Source organism: Filicampus tigris, chromosome 11 (genome assembly GCF_054856515.1).
Source record: "Filicampus tigris isolate MCC_2025a chromosome 11, RoL_Ftig_1.0, whole genome shotgun sequence".
Taxonomy (NCBI): Eukaryota; Metazoa; Chordata; class Actinopteri; order Syngnathiformes; family Syngnathidae; genus Filicampus; species Filicampus tigris.
In genome coordinates this window covers 12,556,010-12,579,345 of record NC_141227.1, presented here as the reverse complement: position 1 = coordinate 12,579,345, position 23,336 = coordinate 12,556,010, and the positions used below count along the sequence as shown (strand labels likewise).

At 38.4% G+C, this 23,336-nt stretch overlaps 1 protein-coding gene across 2 annotated transcripts in view; it reads right to left on the bottom strand.

Moving 5' to 3' along the window:
• Positions 1–342: 342 nt before the first annotated feature.
• Positions 343–23,336, bottom strand: part of wdr27 (WD repeat domain 27) — a 36,878-nt gene continuing 13,884 nt past the window's right edge. For both annotated transcript variants that reach the window (XM_086045968.1, XM_086045969.1), the window contains exons 19-24: positions 23,088–23,185; positions 22,577–22,698; positions 19,477–19,574; positions 15,668–15,770; positions 13,450–13,548; positions 343–1,795 (exon numbers count right to left, since the gene is read on the bottom strand). In XM_086045968.1, coding sequence (XP_085902094.1) covers positions 1,682–1,795; positions 13,450–13,548; positions 15,668–15,770; positions 19,477–19,574; positions 22,577–22,698; positions 23,088–23,185 — 634 coding nt within the window. In that variant the 3' untranslated portion in view covers positions 343–1,681. The remainder of the gene's footprint in view (positions 1,796–13,449; positions 13,549–15,667; positions 15,771–19,476; positions 19,575–22,576; positions 22,699–23,087; positions 23,186–23,336) is intronic.

Here is a 23,336-nt window from a genome sequence, read left to right as displayed (position 1 = left end):
TTTTTTGGGGATTGGGTGATTGCGATTGATTGATTCTTCTTGTGTGGCATCAAACAATAACCACTGAAGTTTGAAAGAACATTAGTTGAAAATGGTGATATACATACAGTAATACCCCGATTCCACTTTTGAGCTGAGCTAACAAGTTTTGTCATTTTCAGTCAAAATAAATTAACAGTCTTGCTGCTTGGCAGTGAAATCATTCTTAAAGGATGGATCAGACACAAATCTGATCTAGTCCTAAAATGAAAAAAATTATTTTGTATTGTAAAGTGGATATTCTTTAGTAGTGAAGCTGCAACTCATTCCAAGAACTGTAAAATGTTTGAGGGAAAAAAGTAATCATGATCAGGCAATGTTTTATTTATATCCATCAGAAACCATAGCAACACGCAGCATGTTAACTTACATTGTGAACCCTTGCAGGCAGGTGTGACATTTTGGTTTGGCCTGAGAGAAAAAAAGTTTGAGCCCAATGTGACGAGCAGTAGTAGCAGCATCTGCGGGCCTGGCAGCCTCACAGGTTGCACCCAGTTGACGTCATGGACCTCATGTGCTAAGTGGTGATCACAGCCAGACATGCACTACTACATCTGTTCTACATCATTTTGATCCTTGACCTGCCCCAATGTTCATTGTGGGTAAACGGATGGGACCAACTTGATAGGATTGTTTTTGGCTAATGTTGCTATGATTATATCTAATTGAGGAAATATTACATCAAAACCTTATAGTTAAATGAGGCTGGTGAAAACCTCAAAATAGTCAATCAAGCTGAGGATTTACAAAAATACAAATTGGGGCAATTTTGGTGGATATTTTGACAACCTGATGCACGGGGGATTAACAAAAGTCTACACATCCCTGTCCATATGCCAGGTTTTTGAGACCTAAATAACGACCAATGTAAATCATTTCATAACTTGGTGCACCGTTAATGTGATCTATAACCTTACGCTCCTCATGTGTAATTTCTAAACTGGGATGTGGCTGTGTTCAGAATTAACCGATGACATTCAAACTCATGTTAAATGGGAGGTCAGCTCACATATGCCACCATTTAAAGCGCCTTTGATTAACCCCAAATAAATGTCAGATGTTCTAGTAGGCTTTTCTTGACATGTTTTTGTTTTCTACCAGAAGCCTGTAACTTCTGTACTAACTGGGATTTGGATCTGTTCATAATTTCATCCACCCTGACTAACACTCCAGTTAGAGCCAAATAAAAACAGAACCAAAGCACGAGCCTGTCACGATATAAATACAAAAACAACAGTGCTCATGAGCAGCATCATGCTTTGTTTTGTTTTTTTTAGGTAGAACTGGGGCCTCAGTCACGGTGGAGGGAATTATGAACAGTTCCAAATACCAGTTAGTACAGAAGCTATAGGCTTCTAGTAGGAAAAAAAACATGCACAAAACCTTCAGGATTCTGCTAGAAGCTTTTTTTCCAAATTAATTTGTACAGGTCATATCTCACATTAACAAGTTTAGAATTTATTTTTTGTGGTGTCAATTGTTTTTAATAAAAAAAAATTCCATTTGAACAGGTGTGTTAGACTTTTATATCCACTGTACAGGGGATCATATTAAAATGAGCATAAAAATACATAATCATTCTTTAAATAAATAAGTACTGGCCATTTTGGACTTCTATGACCTTTGCAGAAGCATCTCATGATTACAAGGCTATGCTGGAGATGTTAAATGCAGCAGAGCCGGTGTCATGAGACAGACGGTGCCCACTACTGGGATCAAACAGGCTTATCTTGCCATCCAGAGTCCCGGTCAGGAGCTACAGAAAAAACAAGAGAAAATGTCATTTCATTGATTTCTGGGTAGAATAGCACTTGCAGATATGGACAACTATAGCATTCAAAATATATACTGGTAAAGCAACCCCCACGGAAAGTTTTGACTTGATTATACATAAATGACTTAGACTGAGCTATTTCACAGTGTACTATTTGGCCTTATAATAAGCCTCAAACATGTTTGCGACAGTTCTAAACTGTCACCCTTAAATTTAACCTACATGACGATAATCAAATGAAACGCTAAACAAACAGATAAATAGTAGCACCATGATGGAGGAATACAATTTGTTTATAATAATGAAAATTTAATGTAATACAACAAGTAACATGCAACATATTTGTATTTTTTAGTCCTTTCCTTCACGCAATTAATGACACATCAAGGAAGTGCACAATGCTGAGGTATAAAGTAATCCCTCGTTTATCGCGGTTAATGGGGACCAGAACCCCCCTGCGAAAGGTGAAAACCACGAAGTAGAGGTTGACTTTATTATTATTATTATTTTTATTATTATTATTTATTAATTAATTAATTTTTTTAATTTATATTAAATTTATTTTTATTTTGGGGGGATTTACCCCTCTATTACGCCATTGCCCCTGACATAGTTTCCACCCTACTAAATACTTGTTACAAAACAAATAAATAACTTTAAAATGCAATGGAATGTTCGCTACAAGCCTTGCAGAAGACGGTAAGCCGTTTTAAGACAAACTTGAACAAACACTTGAACATTTTATTTGCCGATGTTTCGTCGTCCTGATGCTTGTCGGTGGCTGAGCCCGCGCTGCTCACAACTTCTGAACACAGCTGTTTACTAACCCGCTTATCCGGCTTGACTCTGACTAACTAAATGGCATATTTGAATAATGTTTTGAGTTTTCAAAGAGAACATTGTTAAAAAATGCAGTTGGTTTATTAGCGTGGAAGAGACTGGCGAGACAACAAAGGAAATCCCAGGTGAGGCTGCCATGATGTGCAGCCAACCAGCTCATTAATAAATCCACCCGTGCTCTCATTGGTCGATCTCGCACCATGAACCAATCATGCGCCTTGTACTGCCCGTGGGATTGTACAAAGCCTCAGAGTCAACCATCTCTTTGAAACCACACTCTTTCCGCAATATGGCTGCCGATACGGCTGTATTTTAAATTTTCAAAATTTTTTGATAAGTACTTTTTGAAAACCCGCGATGCACTGAGGCCGTGAAACTCGAACCGCAAAGTAGCGAGGGATTACTGTATTGCAATTTGATAGAGAGCACAAACAACAGCATCCTACCACTTTACAACAGGCATATTGTATTCAAAATAGTGGTGGTGCTGTTTTGAATGTACATGGCGGCAAATTATTCAATGTCAATAATTAAAAAGGAGCATTAAACAGATGCTGCAAAATTGGGGCTGCAACATTTTCCATGCACCTATTCAACAATTTACAGTACATCGTAACAAGATACTACTTGAAAATCTGCTGCTTTCCTAGAAGCTTGCACACGTGTAAACACGCACACACACACACACAAGCACATGTTTATGCAATCACTGCTGTATTTCTTAGTAAAAGGAAGCATTACCTCATTTCTAACAGTCAGCAGAGCAGTTCTCATCTCAGCACTGATTGAAAGCAGCACTTTGACATGAGCATTATATACTGTCATTATACATATAATCTATAGATTTTACATATACTAGCAAGTAGAAAAAATGCAACTGGCCTGTACTTATGTAATATCCCAAGAAGGAATATCTGGATATGAATGTTTCATCATCTTACAGTGAGCGCACCCATTAAAATACATTAAAATGTACCTTTCGCACTCCATAACTTGATAACCATTGCAGTCAATTATGATACTCATTTTGAAATTATTATCACAGGATTTCATAATAGTGACACTTGTGTGGCCATTATCAATACCAATATTGCTACCAAATATCATTCGTTATTCATCCAATTAAGGGTTAAAGTTCTATTCACATAAACGTCAAGGTCTGCTGTGGAGCATCTTTTTAAAACATACAACAGCAGGAATGTGGGGGGGACTACAGTATCTGCCAATTAGTGATATGAAACACATTTAGCTCAACAACAGACCACTGTCAGCATGCACAGTCTACTGCTTTTTGATACACATAAATCTTCAGCGAGCAAAGCAGATGCAGATGCAAAGCCAGGAGCAGCATGAAGAGGATTCAAACATTTGACCTTACTGTAATTCGGTGCTGACCACACAACCACGTATTAGACCAGTTTCTGGACACTAAGTACAACCGGTCAGGTTCATAAATATTGGGACATTCAGCTTTAACTGAAGGGGATTGACATTCAAATCAGCTGTATGAATTATAACAGTTTGTATATACAGTATATGTCTCCAACTGTATAGATAATGGATGGATGGATGGACGGACGGATGTTTAAGGGTGCAAAAGTAATGGAACAAATTCACAATTTTATATCAAACTTTCACTTTTTTGAAGACTTTGTTGTAAATCCATTGCAGTCAATAACAGCCTGAAGTGTGCAACACAGACATCTGCATACGCTGGATTTCTTCCCTGGTGATGCCCTGTCAGGCCTCTACTGCAACTGTCCTCAGTTCCCGCTCATTTTGGCGGCATTTTGCCTTCAGTTGCATCTTCAAGTAAAATTAATGTGCCATCATATTCAGGCCAAGTGGATGAATTGACCAATAAAAAAATGTCAATTTCTTTGCCTTAAAAGTCTTTGGTTGCTTTCTCTGTATGTTTCGCGTCATTGTCTATCTGCACTGTGAAGCGCCAACCAATAAGTTCTGAAGCATTTGGCTGAATACCGTATAAGCAAATGATATTGGCTAAAACACTTCAGAATTCATCCTACTGCTTTCGTCACCGTCTTCATTCAGATAGCTGCCATTCTCATTCACATCTAGAGTATTTTCAGATTTTCGGATGCGTGCAGATTTTTGAAGACTGTATCGCCTTGTGGGTCAAACATTCCTCCCTAAAGCATGACAGTCCGGCGATGACAGCGGACTGCCGACTCTAAATTGGAGGATATGAAGACTAGATGCCCAAAACAGTCTAACACACGAGCGGTTAGTCAACTTTAAGCATTAAATGTTGATGTAGTGCAGCGAAGTCCACTAGTTGACTAATTTGTTCAGAACCTACGACCTGTAGTTTTCCAAAATACAGCAAATGTTGTTGTATTAACTAATAATGATTTAATCAAGCCTAATGACATTTCACTTATTTTTCAGTCTTCTTGGAGCCATCTTTTGGCAATGATGTCCTGTTCACTGACCTTAATCCAGAATCATATCTCTGCCCCTGGCTTGTGCTTAGAAGTTAAAAAGGTCAATGACCAGCTGCATTACAGAGAAGCGCAACAGGCCTGACATGCTATGCGTTGAAGCATAAACTAAGGTGGTGAGATCATTATAATATCACACACTTGCAGCAAGCATCTGTAATCCAACGCATTCCACCTAAGCGACCTCTAACCTTTGTTCACTGAGGCTAACTCAAGCGAAGCTGATGACGACTGGCTTTTAAGGGTCACAGATCAGAGATTTTTTTTTTTTCGCACTGTTTCAATGCCGGTGCGGGGGTCATGCTGGGCTCCCAGCTGTGTGGCTTCCCTGGATTTTGAACTTTTGAAAAAACACAGCTTGACACAGATTTGATCTCATATGAAAGCTTTATGAGGCTCAGAAATCCTTATGTAATAAGTTAAGCAAGTGTCTGATTTGTAAGTTTTCAAAGTTATGTCTTGTGAAAATTGTTTTTCTCATGTGAGAGCGTTTTACAAGACATGCACTTTTATATTGTCAAGACATGGCCTCATGGATGATGCGAAGTTGCAATGTTTTTAATAGAGTGACAAAGTCATAAATCAAAGTAAAAAGTTGCATGACGTGTCATCTACATTACACAATCTAAGTTATTGTTGGGCAAGCTTCCTGGCCACTCGAAGAAAAAAAAAAAAAAAAAAAAAGACATACGCATAGTTCAAAGTAGGAGTTAAAATGTGGGTTTAATTTTCTTTTGGGTGCGATTCCAAATATTGCCACAAGTGTCAGCAAATAGTGTTAAATGCTGTCATTGTGAATCATACAAAGTGTACTTCAAGTGAGGTTTCGAATGAATGAAATCCTCGCAAATGATTTAAATGATCACACGGAGAGCAGACTATGACCAAAATAACAGGACGTTCTGAAGATGGAAAGCAACATGCACATGAGCGATGGCGGCACCTGTAAGTCATCTGTGAGACATGCACTACATCACAGGAAGACATTTGCAGTACTATAGCATCCGTGCATTAGATCACATATAGCAACGCCATTTGTTGAATGCGGGTATTTTAATGGCAGAACAGAGAACAACTGAAATGATTGTATTTGAGCAACATACTACAAACAGTAGAGCACCTTTAAGCTAGATTTATACTGCAGGCCAATTACAATCTTTTTGGCCCATTTTTTAGGTATCTGTTTTTGTTTTCATGTCAAATGTGAACAGTACAATTACGATATTTTTCAAATCCGACCCAGGAGTCTTTTTTATGTATATATTTATCGGATGTGCATCTGATGTAACTGGAGTCCGTACGTTCGAGTCATTCTCATCCGACCTATACATTGTCAAAAGGTGACAAAAGTCACAAATGTTAGACAAAAACAGACTAGAAGAACTGCTGAATATATGATGCGACTGAAGCACGAAATCCTTGAAATTGCCACAACGTCAGGACTGACGAGGGAACATATTAACTTCTGTCAGCACACTGTGCGGTCTCATTTCACCGCCGTATTCCATTCACATTTTTTTTTTTTTTTTTTTTTTTACAAATTATTTAACAAAAAATCCAAATTGGGCAGCATATCCTACCGTGTGAATGAAGCCTTGGATATGAAGGTAAAGGGATATGGATCAAGGTAGAAAATAAACACTTGGTATTTGTATAATAATAAACATCTTTGTCAGTATTCTTTGGAAAATACCCTTTTCTGTTGGGAATGTCAAGGAATGCTTGGATGAGCTTGATGTGGAAGAACCTCAGGGGTCCCAATCTCAGCTCATAAAAATACGTCTGGGATGAACTAGGGTTGCATTCGGAAATATACTCTGAGCGCGCTATGCTCTAACCTCCACTCCAACCATCACTCCAAACTCAGAGCATTGTTTAAATGTACCGTTTGGTTATTCAGAGTGTCAAAAAAATAGGAGTGCCGGAGCGCACTTTTGCTACTCTGGGGACACGGAGTGGCCAGATCGTCAAGTAGGACAAATGGAAACTGCAAATCCGAGGGTTCTGGGCTGATGGGGGATTTAATCCACCTCATTCATTGTTCGTGTAGGTGAATGCAACTAGTGTTGGTGTTAACTTTTTCTGAAGATGGTGGTTGCTTAATGGCATTACTGAATGAGCCACTGTAGCTCATGTCTTGTTTGTCACAAAAATAACAAAAAACACTGATGCGTTCGTTAATTCATGGAAGTGCACTCTGCCTCTCAGAACACTCAAAACTCTCAAGGTCGTGTTAGGGCATCATTTCAAACGCAACCTAGAGCACATATTGTGAGCCCTCGCTGTGGTCCACAGTAAATGACCCGCTACTCAACTCAATTTCCAGCTCTTGTAGGTGCCTCAATACTTTAACTCACATAGTTTATCTGCTTTAAGAGACTCATGGCTTCCTGTTTAATTCTCTTCCATATCTACTGAACACATGCCTGCTGTTCTCAGAGAAGTTCTGTCTCAGCTCTGTCTGAGTCTCACTCAGATGTGACATTCTGGAGCAGGCGGCTCTGTGTTTGCTGTCTGACCATCCAATGGAGTGCTTCCTGAGGGCAGGAAAATAGTAAAAAGAAAATAGGGGCAAAGTAGTGGGAATAGTTTCAAATGCCAACTGGCCACAAATGAAATAATACAGTGAAGAAAGTCGAGCGGGACGCCAGCTGCATTTTTTTTTCCAGGCTGGAAAGAGCAAAGATGATACATGTGGACCCTTGGAGACAAGAGCCAATGGGATGATTCACTTGGTCTTCCAAGTTGACAGAACAGCTGCTGGTGTCAGTAAGCGGTCACAGCTCTACACTCCTGGAGCTAAAGCTACGTGCAAATGATAAATAATTGAAGCACAAAAGGCCAAAATATTCTCACTTCGTCAAAATACTCAATCCACACATTTAATGGCGTGGCTGTTTCCAAACATGCAAATAATAACAGAGGTGTCCGAGTGCAATTTATGTATTTGGATCTTCAAATCCTTCTGCACTCTACTTTATTTGTCATTTGATAGTGTGTTCTCAGCAGCCACGCTAGTCCACTTTGCCCGAAATGTATATTTTGCACCTTGGGATTTTAGCCATTTTGTCTTTTCAAGTCTACGGGCTGCTGAGGCCCGGAGGCTCAAAAGCGTTTTTCAGTTTGTGGTTTACCAAGGATGCCACTACAAACTCGTTCTGTCAAAGAGTAAATGTGGACACTGGGCAGCTTCCAGTGTTCGCATCAGTGCACAATTGGGGTGTGGGGGACTGGGGGGGGGGGGTGGGGGGGCGGGTGTCACAGGAATACTGCTACAAAAGAAATGTTTGTTAATATTAGTTTTTTGTGTTAAATGAAGACAAATAAAACAATGAGTCACTTTTCCATTGTTTTGATTCAATTTTTCTATTGCTAAATAAAAATGGAAAGCACGACCAATACAGTGATTAGCACTACTGGTCAAGAGGATAAATGATACAAACGAAAGAAAATTATATTACAAAAACTTTAAGAGCGAATGGAAATTATTAAATAAACTAACGGTACATCTTTGAACATGAGTTGATGCATCGAACAGTAAACCTACCATAATTTCCGGATTATTGAGCGCACCTGAAGAAGCCTCACCCACAAAATCTTTAAAAAACTACAAAAAAGATAACACTAAAACCACTAAAGCCATCTTCTTTACTTTCGGAATCAAGCAGGCTCATATTTACTTCGTCATTCACTTTCTCAGTCACTTTCGTTGCCGCTTTCAATGTGACTTTCGTTTTAAGGCAAATTTGCTGTTGAGATTGTGCTATTAGTTACATCACGCAGCAGTCTAGCCTTTCGAAACCTGCTGATGATAGTGGATTGCGCCTGTCAGACTTGAGCAAAAGTTACTGTTCACATGCGTCCAGTATTGGTAAATGAATTTTCACTACTAGTCATCCAAGTCTCCCACTAAACTCGCCGTGTAAGTAAGTGTATGCAACTATGCACGACTCAAACTAATATCAAGTGGATGCAAATACTTCATTGTGACCCCACAGTTAAAATTAGATTTTTGAAGTGAAATTGAATTGAAAGCAGCAGAATATGGTATATGGACCCACACGCTTGCCAAATTGAGCAATGTTTTTTTTTCTGTCAAAAATTACAAATAAAAATAAGTCCCCAGTGTGTCAGATATTCCTTCATTAGCCTTTCTTTTATCCACCTTTTTTTGAAGCATCGTCACTTGTTGAAAAATCACCATTGGCAGAAGCTTTTGTCCGGATGTTGTGCATCTTAGACCACGTGAAATGCTTTCTCTAATCATATGCATGTCTTGTTTGGTTCCCATGATGAGGGTGTGTGAATGAAAGACCAAAGTGACTGATCTGAAGAATTAAGTGAGTGTGTTGTGTTTTAATTCGCACAGTTTCATTGGTCCACTGTGACCTGTTCGAGAATTTCATTGCTACATTGTTCATTGTCTACTGTGGTGAGGTTATGTATTGGCGGCATGAAGCTCGTTAGCCCATAAAAATCCCCAAATTAGCTGCATCATTGTTTAAGCCGTAGGGCTTAAAACAGATGTTTATAGTCTGGAAATTACGGTACCTATGTACAGGCCTGTTGTATTTGTTGGATGTATCTGATATCCAACTTGTCAATGGAACCAGTGCATCATCTAGCCTGGTTCTGGGAACTTTTCTGAATATTACAATCCATGTATGAGACATGTCTACTGAAGTCTGCCAATGCATAAAAACACATTTCATCATGTATCCCTTGTTTTTTTACATTATGTAGCTGATATAAAAAACAGATTACCACATTGGCTGTTTGTGTGCCTTTATCTCCCAACCTGATGTGTTAACCGTTAATTTAGCCAATTTTTTTCTTCGTTGAATCTGGGAATGGATCAAAAAAGCGTTTTCCACTTGAACAGGGAAGCAGCAAATTATTTATGAAATCAAGTGTGTCATTTGACAAGTGTGTTTGCATGATTGAAAGCTTTGAGCTCGGACTGGCTCAGGCTTGTCCAGAATCATCCCTGAGTAATGCTGCTGTAGGCCTAGAATGTCTGTGATTTCCCATAATGGTCTGAGCTCTTTCCTCCTGCAGCAGCCAACGTTTTCTGCTTCATCCATAACATACAGCAGTATTTTGAAGTTACCGAATATATGGACGTTTGGAGACAATATTGTGGTGAAAAATATGCCTCAAGTCCAGACAATTTTTGGAGTTTGAACATCATCATGCATGACATCATTAAACGTGAGCCGCCAGGAGACCTCAGTAAACATCAAATTTGACCAAATTACTGTTAGATGTGGACCCCACCTATGCAGCTAAGCCTTCAGTGATATAAAACTACCATATTTTTTAGACTATAAGGCACACTTAAAATCCTTTAATTTTTTTCAAAAATCAACAGTGCACGTTACAATGAGGTGCGCCTTATGTGCTGTACTGGTTTGTTTTCCCTTAATGTGCAGTCATGCACCTTATAACCCAGAGCGCCCTATATGTTATATGGAAAATTCCCCAAATAGACCTGTTCATTCAAACTCCACTTTATGATCCGCACCGGATTATAGTACAGTATTACAGTATGAAAAATACGGTACTTTTGTGCAACGCTAACAAAAGTGCTGCCAGTTGGATATGATCGTCAGTAGCCAATAGATGAGTGACACTGCACAGGTGTATGTGTCACTAAAATAAAATCAATAACACTGTTAATCCTGGCAAATAGTATTAGCAGTGTTATTGATTTTATTTTAGTAGATTTGCACATTCTGGTTTTGCTCCTTTCGCCGTTGCTTTGTGCATCCTTTGGCAAGGAAACAATGAAAAGTTAAAAAATAAAATTGGTATTCAGTTACCAGTTTATACAGCCAGACTTTTGTGCATGCATTTTTTTCTGCAATTTACTCATTGTGCACAATTTACTATTTAATTTCATTTGTTCATTAATATTCATTTGTTTTAGATCTAAAATTAGTACCAACAACTACGAGTATTCCGAATTTTAATTCGTGGACTACAGTATTGTGTATTGTTATGCATTGAGGGACAAACAATTTACTGAGTATTTCACAGCACTATCCCATTTTTTAAAATCACAATCTGAATAGCGCCTTTATTGTCAATGGCTAAGAAAAAAAAAGTTGGGATACTGCATAAAAAGAGAATAAAAACAGACGGCAACGATTTGCACATTTTTCCAGCCTATGGTATAGATTTTTAATGTGATGAAGATGTTTTCCATCTCTGGTGTGGAACAACATGTGAGGAGCTATCAACATCTACAGATTAGAAAACACAGCTATCACAGTAACCCAAATAAAGCACAGGCTCCCTGAGCTCATTTCCCTTGGTTGACCCACTAACCTGTTTCTCAGAGCTGACTGTTCAATTGCCTCAGGCTAGCTAAAGCATTTTTTTGCCTCTTACTTTATATATGATACTGAAGCAAGTAAATTCCATACAAGGGAGAGAGTGCAGGCCCAGGATTAAAACTAAATTGGCTTTCAGGCACTACTTACATTCGAATGCTTTCTCTCAAGATTACTAAAATTTACCTAAAATTACAAAATGATAGATGTACGGCACCCGAATTCCTTAAATTGTGAAAAAACCTAACAGGAAAACTAAGAAAGTTGCGTTAAGGAGCAGGATACAGTAACCTGGGGGAATGAACCACAGACATGATCGGGCCGCCTTGATGGTCTTTTGAGTATTAGGGTGGAAAACAACAGTTTTGAGTAAATGAGTGGAAAATATGCATTGCATTATCTGTCTGGGCCTTGCGGTGGTGAGTTCTCACAGCAATAAATATGGACAACATCTGGCCAAGAGATATGGCCTCAAAATAGCAAGATGAGCACAGATTGGGCAAACTATTTTCATGTTGTGTTTCCCTGTACAATACAGTCCTTCTCAGTACCGTTAAGTTCCATGAGATAAAATCCCCTGGTTTGATGTGATGCCATTGTATACCACTACAACATACTATACATACTGTTAAAAAATATCATCATGTGAGCACAATTACCTCCCACCTTCCCCTGGACACTGAAAAAAATAACTTAATTTTTGGTTGCACATGAACAAAATGTGGTACACTGATGTAAGTTCCCCCTCTTTTCCTTGGAAACAATTAAATGCTTTATGTTAGTGTAGCACATTGTGATCATGTAACTGATGTGTATGTTTGAAGTAAATCCAAAACTTTTTTTGAATGTGTACAATAACTTTGAAGTGAAACAAGATTAAAAAAAAAACTTTTATTCATCCTATGCTACTGTTTCTTATTGTACCGGTACATATTAAGAAAAAAAAAACAATGGACGCGATAAGGAAACAAGTAATTGTCCCTCCAGGGTGCTCACATAAATTACCTACCTTACATTGATTAATGAGAGAGACTTTAACAAGTCATACTGTATGTTGACCAGTTATGTGGAATCTGTGAATCTAGTTAAAATAACTATGCACGTGTAACATAAATAACATGTCTGTCAATTGAAAGAAAGAAGAATGTACGGTATGCGCTGACAGGATTTTCTGGCGATATGCTGTGTGTGTGTGTGTATGTGTGTGTGGGTGCGTGTGTGTACATCTCTATTTTTACTAGTTTGGCTGGTCTTCACTGAATAAATGTTATAGGTATGTATGTTGAAATGAAACGTTTTTTTTGTGATTTTAATGCCTAATGGAAAATTTGTGAATAGTTTTTCTCAGTAAAATTAAAAACACAACTTAATCTGGATCCAGATTAAATTCTCTCCACACAGAGAGCCTACTTCTATTGGTTTTCTGCTAGTGCTGCGAAATAAAAATAAAAAAGGCAGGCATTATGACAAAAAGCAAGGAACCATTGATTGATGAAGTGCGTCTCCCAACTGTGCAGCTTACTGTAATACAGCCAGCCAGTGGCCATGGATCAAACTTTTCACTAGGGAATTTGAATGTAGCATTGTGTTGCAAAAGTAGCATTATACACAGGGACCTGTGGATTTATAACATGTGACCTTGATTCCAAATGACAACACATCTCATGGAATAGTGGTGAGAATGAATGGTATATAAACGATTTGAATAGACAGTACAATCTTGTAAAAGTACCTCTGCAATAAATCTTATCTATACTATTTCTGGAGTAACCTTTACTCATTTTGCATTTTGACACTATGGTTGCCACAACAACAATAACCATGCATGCAATTGTGCTAGAAAATAGGTAATTCCATTACTTTTTCCATGATAAATGTTAACTTGCAATGCAAATTCAGATAATCACAGCATACACTACCTCAGTCGTCAAATGTTTACTGTTGTATGTGTATGTGCCAGAGGCTAGTTAACTCTAAATCACCTCTCATCTCTTACCTGTGGAATAGCAGGGTTGAAGGCCACACTGAGCACCGTCTCAGAATGTCTCTGGAGCTTGTGAAGGTAGCTGCTGCTTCTTATGTCATACACATAAGCCTGAAATTAAATGATGGACTACATGAATGCAAATGCAAATCACTTCTGCAAATAGTAATACAGTATATTACATTCTGGGTGGCTCTAGGATTTTTTTTCTCTCCCGGGGCTATAGGGGGTGTTCACCAATACACAGGGGGGATGGCTGAGAAAATAATTTATCAATATATTTTAGAATACGAAATCAAATGCTAGAGCAGGTTATTGGGGCTACACATATTTCTGACGGTTATGAAGGTATCGAGATAAGCACATATATTTGAGTAGAGTCAAAATTGAAAGCAAGAACCGGAGGAACTCTAGGGACTCAAACTTTACAGACATGTAGACCATTGATTTATATGTCTATATTATGGTCAGATGCTAGTGTAGTGGTTTTGCATCCTTGGGGTGGACCAACGTTTCTAATTTGAGTCTTAAGCTAAAACAGAAAAAAATGGTATAAGGTAGGAGTTGACAATACAATGTTCCCCTTTTGTTCCAGAGTGAAATTATAATGCAAAATGCCCCTTCAGGTCAAGGACAGCTTGGTAGGTACTGTTACATTGAATATGTGGTGGTGACTCTCAGTGATGTGAATGTGCATTATCAGTTGCTAAACTTTTTTTCCCCTCTGGCTGCAATCAAGCTTTAAGAGCCTTTTGTGTGCTTGAGTGCCACAAGCAGATAAAAACAGATGTGGAGATAAATGTTCGTTACCAGACGACGACTCATCAGATTCTTGCAGCTGCTTTGTGTTGGGATTCTCCGAAAACGGCTCAAGGAAAACCATCCAGGGGTAGAGTGTTTCCTCTCCAAGGCATGTGACGTGAGTGGTGTCTAACAGGGCAATACTTGGCTACGGGGGACATTTTATCAATTGAATGTAACTGGGCAATACTTGGCTACGGGGGACATTTTATCAATTGAATGTAACATAAAACCTCAGATGGCTCCAATTCTAAGGAGTATAGTAAAGAAAAATTCAACATTGGTTTATTCGATTATTTAAATTTCCCCCCCCCTATTTTTTCCCCATTGCCAGCACCACTTATTCTCACCAGGGCCACCTGTGAGCTGGAGCCTATTGCTGACTTTGGGAGAGAGATGTGGCGGTGCGGTATTACGTGAACTGGTCGCCAGCCAAACATTAAAATTGGTATTGTTGGGCTATTCAGAAAACGTAAATATGTAAGTTCTCCTTAGCTTGGTTAGTATAAAGTTAAGTGAGCACTTCTGGTAGAAAAAAATAACTGTTTCACCATTGTATATTCCCCCAAGCAGTGCACACTTCACATTGTCCATATAAATGTTAATAAGTGCATATTTCCTTCCACTGCATTTTACTCATACAAACAGAATAAGAAAAAACAGGACATTTTCCAAGACACTTTGAAGGCAAGTAAAAGTCACTGTCTGGAAAAGCAATTTAAAAACACTATTTCAACATGATGTGGAGTTGGACTTTGGAAAAAGGTCTGAGTCCAATTAAATGTGTCTGAGTCAAATGCAAAAAAAAAAAAAAAAATGAAAATACTTGGTGTTATATTGAACCGCCGAACACCTCATTGTGAAGCAGTGGAATGTCATGATTTTTACCCAGCCAATCAATGTAGAAAAATTAAAACAGAAAAAAAGCATGTCGTGAGTATTACTAATAGTAAAATTATATATCTCTGTGATATAATACAATTATACAAATAAAATGGGACAAAAGAAAAAAACAACTTTTTTAATGTGTTGTAATCAGGGTTTATGCTTTTGAATTTCCAAGTATTTCAATGATTAAGGGTTAATGTTTTTTACTCTATAACAAATCCTTGAAATCATTTTAACTACAGCAAATAAATATGTCATATATATATCCATATAACTCAAATTTATTTTGTATTGATACATTCGCCATGATTCAGATCCAATTATGCATTAAATTACATGTTGTGAAAATCATAACCACACACTGATGGCACAGGTCTTAATCGTCCCTTAAATCAACTTGTTCATCCAGAAGCTACAATGACTTCATTCACAGGCACTCTGCGGTTTTTGATTTTCTTTCTACTTTGTTAGCTCATTTTCGGGCACAATTCATTTGTCACTTTGAAGGGTACACGGAAAACCTGATGCATCTACAACTTACACATTTGTCCTCTGAGCCGCACGCTACGAATCGACCACACGGCGAAATGGCTGAAGAACAGGAATGGCAGCGGTTCACATGGTTGTCGTAACGGCGTACACACCTGAGGAGATGGTAAGGAATTCAGGAGCATTTTACAAAAACAAAGACAAAAGATGTTGTTTACCAGAAAATATTATTCCAGCTAACTCTAAAGTCAAGTCACAAAAATGTTGAAAAATATTGTTCTGCTTTGAAATTTGACCCATTTTGGGAGGGAAATAGGCTGTATAAATTTGCCAAAAAAGCTCAAAAGTTCAAAGTAAAAGATGACAGTGAAGCATACTTCACAAGACTTCGATCGTAACTATCATTATCATGTTTTGCTTTTTCTTTGGCTTTTTAAGCAACAAAAGGTGATGGTGATGAGAAGATTAAGCATTAAAATTCTAGTGTGAACAAATACATCACTTGTTATTGATGTGAAGAGTGTTTTGTTTTCACATTGTAGCATTAACAATAGGTTTTCGTGGCAACAGTTTTAAATGAACCATTTCCATATACATTGTTTATGGTAATTATTGTTTACAAACACAATTGAAATAGTGAAGAGATAAGGTTCCATATAGTAAATGTTTGCAAATTCAAGTTTCCTCAGTTGTTTCACATCCAACATTAATTGTCCAATACATTAATAGACGTTGTATATTGTTATATTAAGCTTCAGAGGTAGGTTATTAAAGGTCTTCAATGTCAGTGAAATAGAGGATATACAGTACGCTGCTCCTTGTGCACGAGTATATAATGCCTAGGCATGCGCAGACCATGGCAGTGCACAAAAGAAATCTGCTAAAAAGCTAACTGCTACCGCGGCCAATAATTCCTTTGCATTGCACAAAAATCTGAATCCGTGGTGGTGATGAAGTCGGCCCAGGCTAACATAAAACACAGGAAAGAGGAGGTCGTAGATGACAAATGGTTGCCTCTCACCACATGCTGAGCTGTACGTTTGCTTTGCAACAGCATGAAATGTCTTTACAATGCCACCGACAGCTAGCTGAGCAAAGGTCTTGCTATATAAGCTGAAATCTTGGCTGATACATGCCTTGACCGGATCTGTGTTGTCGGATTCGAACTGAGCGGAAAGTAGGTCAAAGACATAGGCTACCGTATTTCCAGTTAGAAAGTGGGGGGAGAAAATGATCATATAATCCATACTTTTTAGGAGACTAATGCAAAGTGTTTGAAGAGCAGTGCTTGAAATGTTCTTGTGGTTGTTTCAAAGAGATGTCATGTTGGTAACTTGGTACATCAGAGGTCATAGGTTACAGTCACAGTGACTTGTCCTGTCTCCTTCTTCCGAATGCAACTTTACAGGAATGACTTAAGGAAATCTCTTTGTCAAATCTGAACTCAAGCAGATTGATGCTGGCTGGCATCTAACCATCAATTGATACACATGCCAGCATCTCTCTGCTCCATGATAATTACCTCTGATTACAAGTACATTTCAATATAAATACGTATATAAAAAGATAAAGTAACAACGTGGAGTGAGTTCAAAAGTCGTCCCCACCAAATAATCACTATGAAAAGTGAATATCTAACTCCATGACACATTCACAATAAGCATTGATTTGATTAAATATAGTGACCTATAGTAAGCAGGGTATCCACTGTCATCAATAAAATAAATACATTTGAAAAAAGTTAGTTAACAGCTGCAAAAAAAAAGTTTCTTTACTTCACTTCAGGGATCTCCCTTGGAACATCAAATACCACGTCAACTATGCTGATACAAGGTCAAACCCAGTTAGAAAAAGGTATTTCCCAGCACTGTGACCCAGTTAAAAACAGTAAATAGAGAAAACAGACACTTAAAAATAAAAATGGGAAGTGGGGTGACATACTATAGCAGTGACACATGTCAAGTAATTGGCAGCTAGTACAACCTGGTGATATGGGAAAAACAGGAGGGGAGTAGAACTACGGGGAGTAAAATCTAAATTCTGAATCAGTCGTTCGTCTTTGACCTCAGTGAATAGCTTTCTTTGACCTCAGTGAATAGCTTTCCCAAGAGAACATTGCTAACATTTATTCTTAACAGATCAAATGTCAAATGTGACCCAGCTCTTTTAATATTGTCCAATAATAATTATATTGTTAATAATGGACTGTTCAATGGATAACATGTGGAGATGTGGTGAAAAGTGCTGACTCAAGCTGCCAGCACAACACTGACAATAAGCAGTGTAACCAGTTCGAGTGTAAACACTCCTCTGGTTTTCTAGGTCAGAATCAGGGACGGCGCTACACCGGGGCTAGGTACTGCTATAGCCCCATTAGAAATCTGCGTTGCATCAGTTAAACCCCTCCTGCATGTTATCTGATATTTTAAAATATATTTATGAAGTATTTTCTCAGCTTCCCTATGTATCAGTCACGCCCCAATTTAGCACCGGGAGGGAAACAAATCCTGGAGCCGTGCCTGGCCAGAATATGGACTGAATGCTTTGACTGAAGAAGGAGATGCTTGACTGTGCCTCCCCCACACACACACACGCAAGCATGGACACACACACATACACACACACAGCATTGGTGACTGTTCACTATTTGAGTGATGACTAACAGACTGCATTGGCGGGTCTGATCCTCTGTGAGTGGTAGCCCCCAGGGTCCTTTCATGCACCTGAGTATTCAGTGTCAGACATCGAGGTAATGCTGAACATTTGATTTAAGTTGGCTTTTAACAACATTCATACAAACACTGGCCTTCCATAGAAAAGGCACCTTGGAAAATACTGTAGGTAAGAGCTTTCCATTGAACAATTATTGCAGTGATTGATATGTTTGATCTTGTAACATGCTATTTAACCCAAACTAATGCAGCGAGTAGCTTTTCATTTCCTAAATAACCATGTCAAAATCGACTAAGGAGACCGCTGAAACTTCTGAAATTGTGTTAGAACTGCCAAATAAATTATTCAATAGTGGTGAACCATAATTTTCTGCAAAGATATGTGGTTGGAAAATAATCTTGATCATTTCGATGTTTGGTGAGATCAGATGGTACAAAGTCAAGACCTATGTTTAATAGAGAAAGTAAGCAAATAATGCAAAGAGAACTCAAGGGATTTTGAGCTAAACAGCTGTGTAGCCTTAAGAAAACAACACATTACTGATGCAAATGGGCGAAATTGCTCAATTTGCTATTGGGAGGGAAAAGATTGGACTTTGTAGCAATGCAAAAGAATTACAGGGTCTAGTAATTCCAGTTTTGACCTTTTTCCATTGTGAAGGGTACACATCAGGATATAAAAGGATGCAGCCATCAAATGCTTACAACACAAATTTGTGGGATCAGTTTTGCTGATGTGGGCTTGCTTCTGTTGGTCACATTTAGCTTCCACATTAGGAAAAAAATGAGACAGTTGATGGAAAATGACATCAGCTGACTACCTTTCTATACTGAAACACCCAACCACAACTGATATACAACTTTTAAATAGCACACCAACTCAATGCATACCATTGCCTCTGTCAGAAAAGGAAAGGGCAAGGAGTGCTGAAGATGAGGTTGCAGAGAAAAATGTGATAAATATTAACTTTCACCACTTGCCACTTGCATAAAGTATGCAAAATATCTCTTCTATTACTTCAAGCCAGGTAAAACAAGGGTTAACACGGTATCACTGAACAGTATATTTTTTTGTGCTAAATAATTTGAAAGGAACATTTTTTGATTGATCTGTATGTATCGAATTGTGATGCTAATTAAAAATGTATATAACTATAATACTTTCAACAGCAAAGAATCTTACACTAACCTAAGTGTGCGAAGGTCCCACATCTTCAAGCCATCCGTGACTGCACTCGTGAGGAAGAGGTTATACGATTCTGGTGCCTGTGTGCTGAACATTGAGCCCTGTGAAATATACACAAATGAATGAAAATGCCTCGTCAGGACACGCTTGACTCAAATAGTTTGCGACTTAGCTTCTTAGAATTTCAAGTGCTGGAAAATACTTTTGCAATATAGCCTGTATAAGCAAAAGGCTTCCAAATATTTCATTTCACTTCACACAAAAGTGTGTGGAGAGGTAGAATTATAGCCAATGGTAGTGAAGATGGAATGTGAGATGTTTTCTTTTCAACAATTTGTTTTCCATCCTTGATCCACCACAGTGAGATAGCACTCAGTTATATATACACTTTCCACAGCACACATACACTAATTCCATATGACATCCCTACCAACTATTCAGATGATGCATAAAGGTGTGTGTGAAATAGAGAGGGAGTTTTTTTTGTTTGGATTTCCATTAAAGAGTGTGAGAACGGGAGTCTGAGAGGGCATTTCCAGTTCAGTTTTCCGAGAAGTCCTCCACGCTCCTGCAGTGATGAGTTCCAGGTGAGTTTTTATTGAATAGGCGATGGAAATTTCAATTGGGAAACGTTGCTTCCCATGCTGCAGTTTCTCTGGTTGGTCAGTTTTGGGACTAAATAGCAAGGCAGAAGACGAGCGACTTTGTGTCGAGGCTGAGGCAATGCCTGCGATCCTCTCCGGTATTATCCCTCCTGCATTTCTCTGGCCCTCGGGCACCCATTGACGCAATAGCTCAGCTGAAACAACACGGTCAACATTGATGGCGCACAATAGCTGGCGTGACAGTAGAGATGCACTGTGTGCATCACACTTGAACGCGTGCATTTGATCCATGCCACTAGCTGCTGTTTATCCAGATAATCCAGATTACCAAACACACGCACAGGTCAACGTGCCGAAAAGAGGGTACGTATCAGCATGGGATCACTAGGTACATTCGCTTGAAAGTTCACACACGGGATTTGGTCAAAATCTTGAGAATTATCAGTATAATTGTTACACATTGGAGAGGATCCATCGTATAATGTGTAAGACACTTTCTTCATTGAGTGTAAATCATCAGCAGACGTGGCCAGTTGAAATTCATCAATGATATTTATAGTTTTCATTTTGAGTGATTCAAAATTCCATTCTTCAGACCACAATAATGACTATGGATGCAGGCCCAAAATGTCTACTTGTTAGACAACAGCAAATTGGGCCCACACTGGTCCAAGACAGCGATGTGGGAGTAAGGCTGCAGAAACCAAAATTGGATCATGGAACAGCGTTGTTCCAAGGCCCTCATTTTGAGTGGAATCTCCTATTGCCATCTCATATGGCATTTATAATCCCAATAAACCAGGGTTTGAAACACACAGCTAGATGAATGATAATGACCATGAGTTTTTAGCCCCTGACTTGCCTCATTCACACCATAAGCTAACACGTTTGCTGCCTCACAGATAATGTGCTCCTTATGTAACCACCCTCACACTCATAGACGTCTTACGCAACATCATAACATCTGCCAAATAGTTGATCCTTCACGATGAAGATGGAACTCACACTACCCATTGATGCCAAAACAAATCAATTTTCCTTTGTGTGGGTCTGATCTAGACACTGGTTTGCTTTTCCTATCACGAAGCTTATTACCTATATGCATTTTAGTTCAACTACAAGGGCTTAACATTGTATTGACAGTTGGCTGACTTTTAGGGAATTTAAATGGGTTTAGTTCCTAAACTGTGGAAACAGTGGGATATAAATTAGATAAGGGGGATTAAATGTGTCAAAGTAGAGTGTTTGATGGTATTTCATAAAGCAAAGGTTACTCCTTTCCATATTAATGTCACCATTCTGTCTTGAAAAAATGATAAGCACCTAAGTTAAAAATGTACCCATGAGAACCATTAAACTAGTACAGTTATCATTGGTTATAATATTGTTAGATTCATTTACTTATTTATTTTCAGTGGGAGCTGCAGTGGACCATGATGGTCCTGTCCCATGGCGGGGGAGGGGAGGTGCGGGGGCGGGCTGCAGTGTGTGCAGACTCTTGCTGGTTAGTGTGGATGTGGAGGGGGCTTAACTCACGTACAGCACTTTTGAGTTGCATTTTTTGAATGAAAAGTGCTATACATATTGTAGTTTGATTGATTGATGATCTTATTATCTTCATTTTATTCTAAACAGCAAAACTTGGTTTGAGTCATCCTGACTATATTTGCAGTTTCATATTTTAGTTGGATTAATACAATAATCTATTTATTTATTTGTATTAGTTCCGCCATTTTCTGTCGCACTTCTCTTCAGGGTCATAGGTGAGCTGGAGCCTATCCCAGTTGACTTTGGTTAAGAGCAGCAGTACACCCTGGACTGGTCACCAGCCATTCACAGAGAACATATCGCTCGCGTCGGGCCAAAACCTTGTACTTCCAAATTAGTCACTTTCAGCAGACTCCAAAAATGGCAAGTTTGTCCAACCATTTGGATTGCATTGTGAAAGAGAGCAAGCCATTTTATATTATATTATATATACCGGTATATATATTGGTCAGTAATGTGTAAAAATAACACCCACGCATGGGGACTGACCAATAGTACACATTTTTGAAAAAATGAAATTCACCAAAATGTGATTTATGAGATTTTGTCCGACAATATACAGTAAACAACCATTCACACTCACAACCACATTTATGGCCAATTTAGTGTATTCAGTTAACCTAACAGACGTGCTTTTGGAATTTAAGAAGAATCTGGAGTACCCACAATTTGCACACGGAGCCACTATTCAAAATCGGAACTTCACAACTTTGAGTCGGATGTGCGAACCACTCGCACACCGTGCTGCCTAGTTATATTATTTTAAAATCATAGCTGGTAATTTAATTTTGTTACACTGTGCAAGTGTATTGACATGATAATATTCTGTTCTCAATTGTATTACCCTGACAATACAATAAGATATAATAATAATATAATAAGATACTGCAGAGGAGTCAACAGGAACCCTAACTTTTAAATAGGAACTCTAAATGTTTTGAGATGAGTACCTTGTTTTGTGTGATACAGTGGACGGCTCTGCTGTGAGCATCAGGCACCTCTGCAGCGACTATACCTTTGTTCATGTCAAACACTTGAATGGAACGATTGGAAGCACATGCCAGAACAATGTCTGAGCCAGGAAAGTTATGGGAACTATTGTGGAGTTAAAACAACCATGGCATTAATTTGAAATTAAGAAAAAAGGGTTAGAAGATTTTTATTTTACTTTGCCCGTGCAGGCTAGAGTGAGCCATGAAACTCAAGACAGTATATCACACCAACATTGGTGGATTAATTATACAGTATTATTCAACTGACAAGAGGTTAGAAGACAGACATTCCTGAAAAATGCAAGACAAAATAATCACAAGTAAAACCCGCAGTGGAAGCTTCAGAGGCAACTGTTTACATGGCTCGGATTCAAGGGGTTAGCTAAAAAGTTGAGTGTCTAGATTAAATTTGTCCACCAAAACACTTGCACCTACTGTCATGAAAACGAAATGAGAAATGAAAGGATACAGGCGAAGAAATCATTGATAGCAGACAAGTCTGTAATATCAGCTCCTGATGACGTTGAAAAGCAGCTTGACAATTTGACAAAACTCCGCTGCTGGTATCTGAAGTAAAAAAAAAAAAAAAGAAATAATCATAATATAATGTTTAAACAGTACGCATATATAATATTTATTTTTTCCAAATTAACACACATCAAAGTATGGTTATCGTTCTGTTGTTTTTTTTTAACCAGTCCTTACAGCTTCAATAATT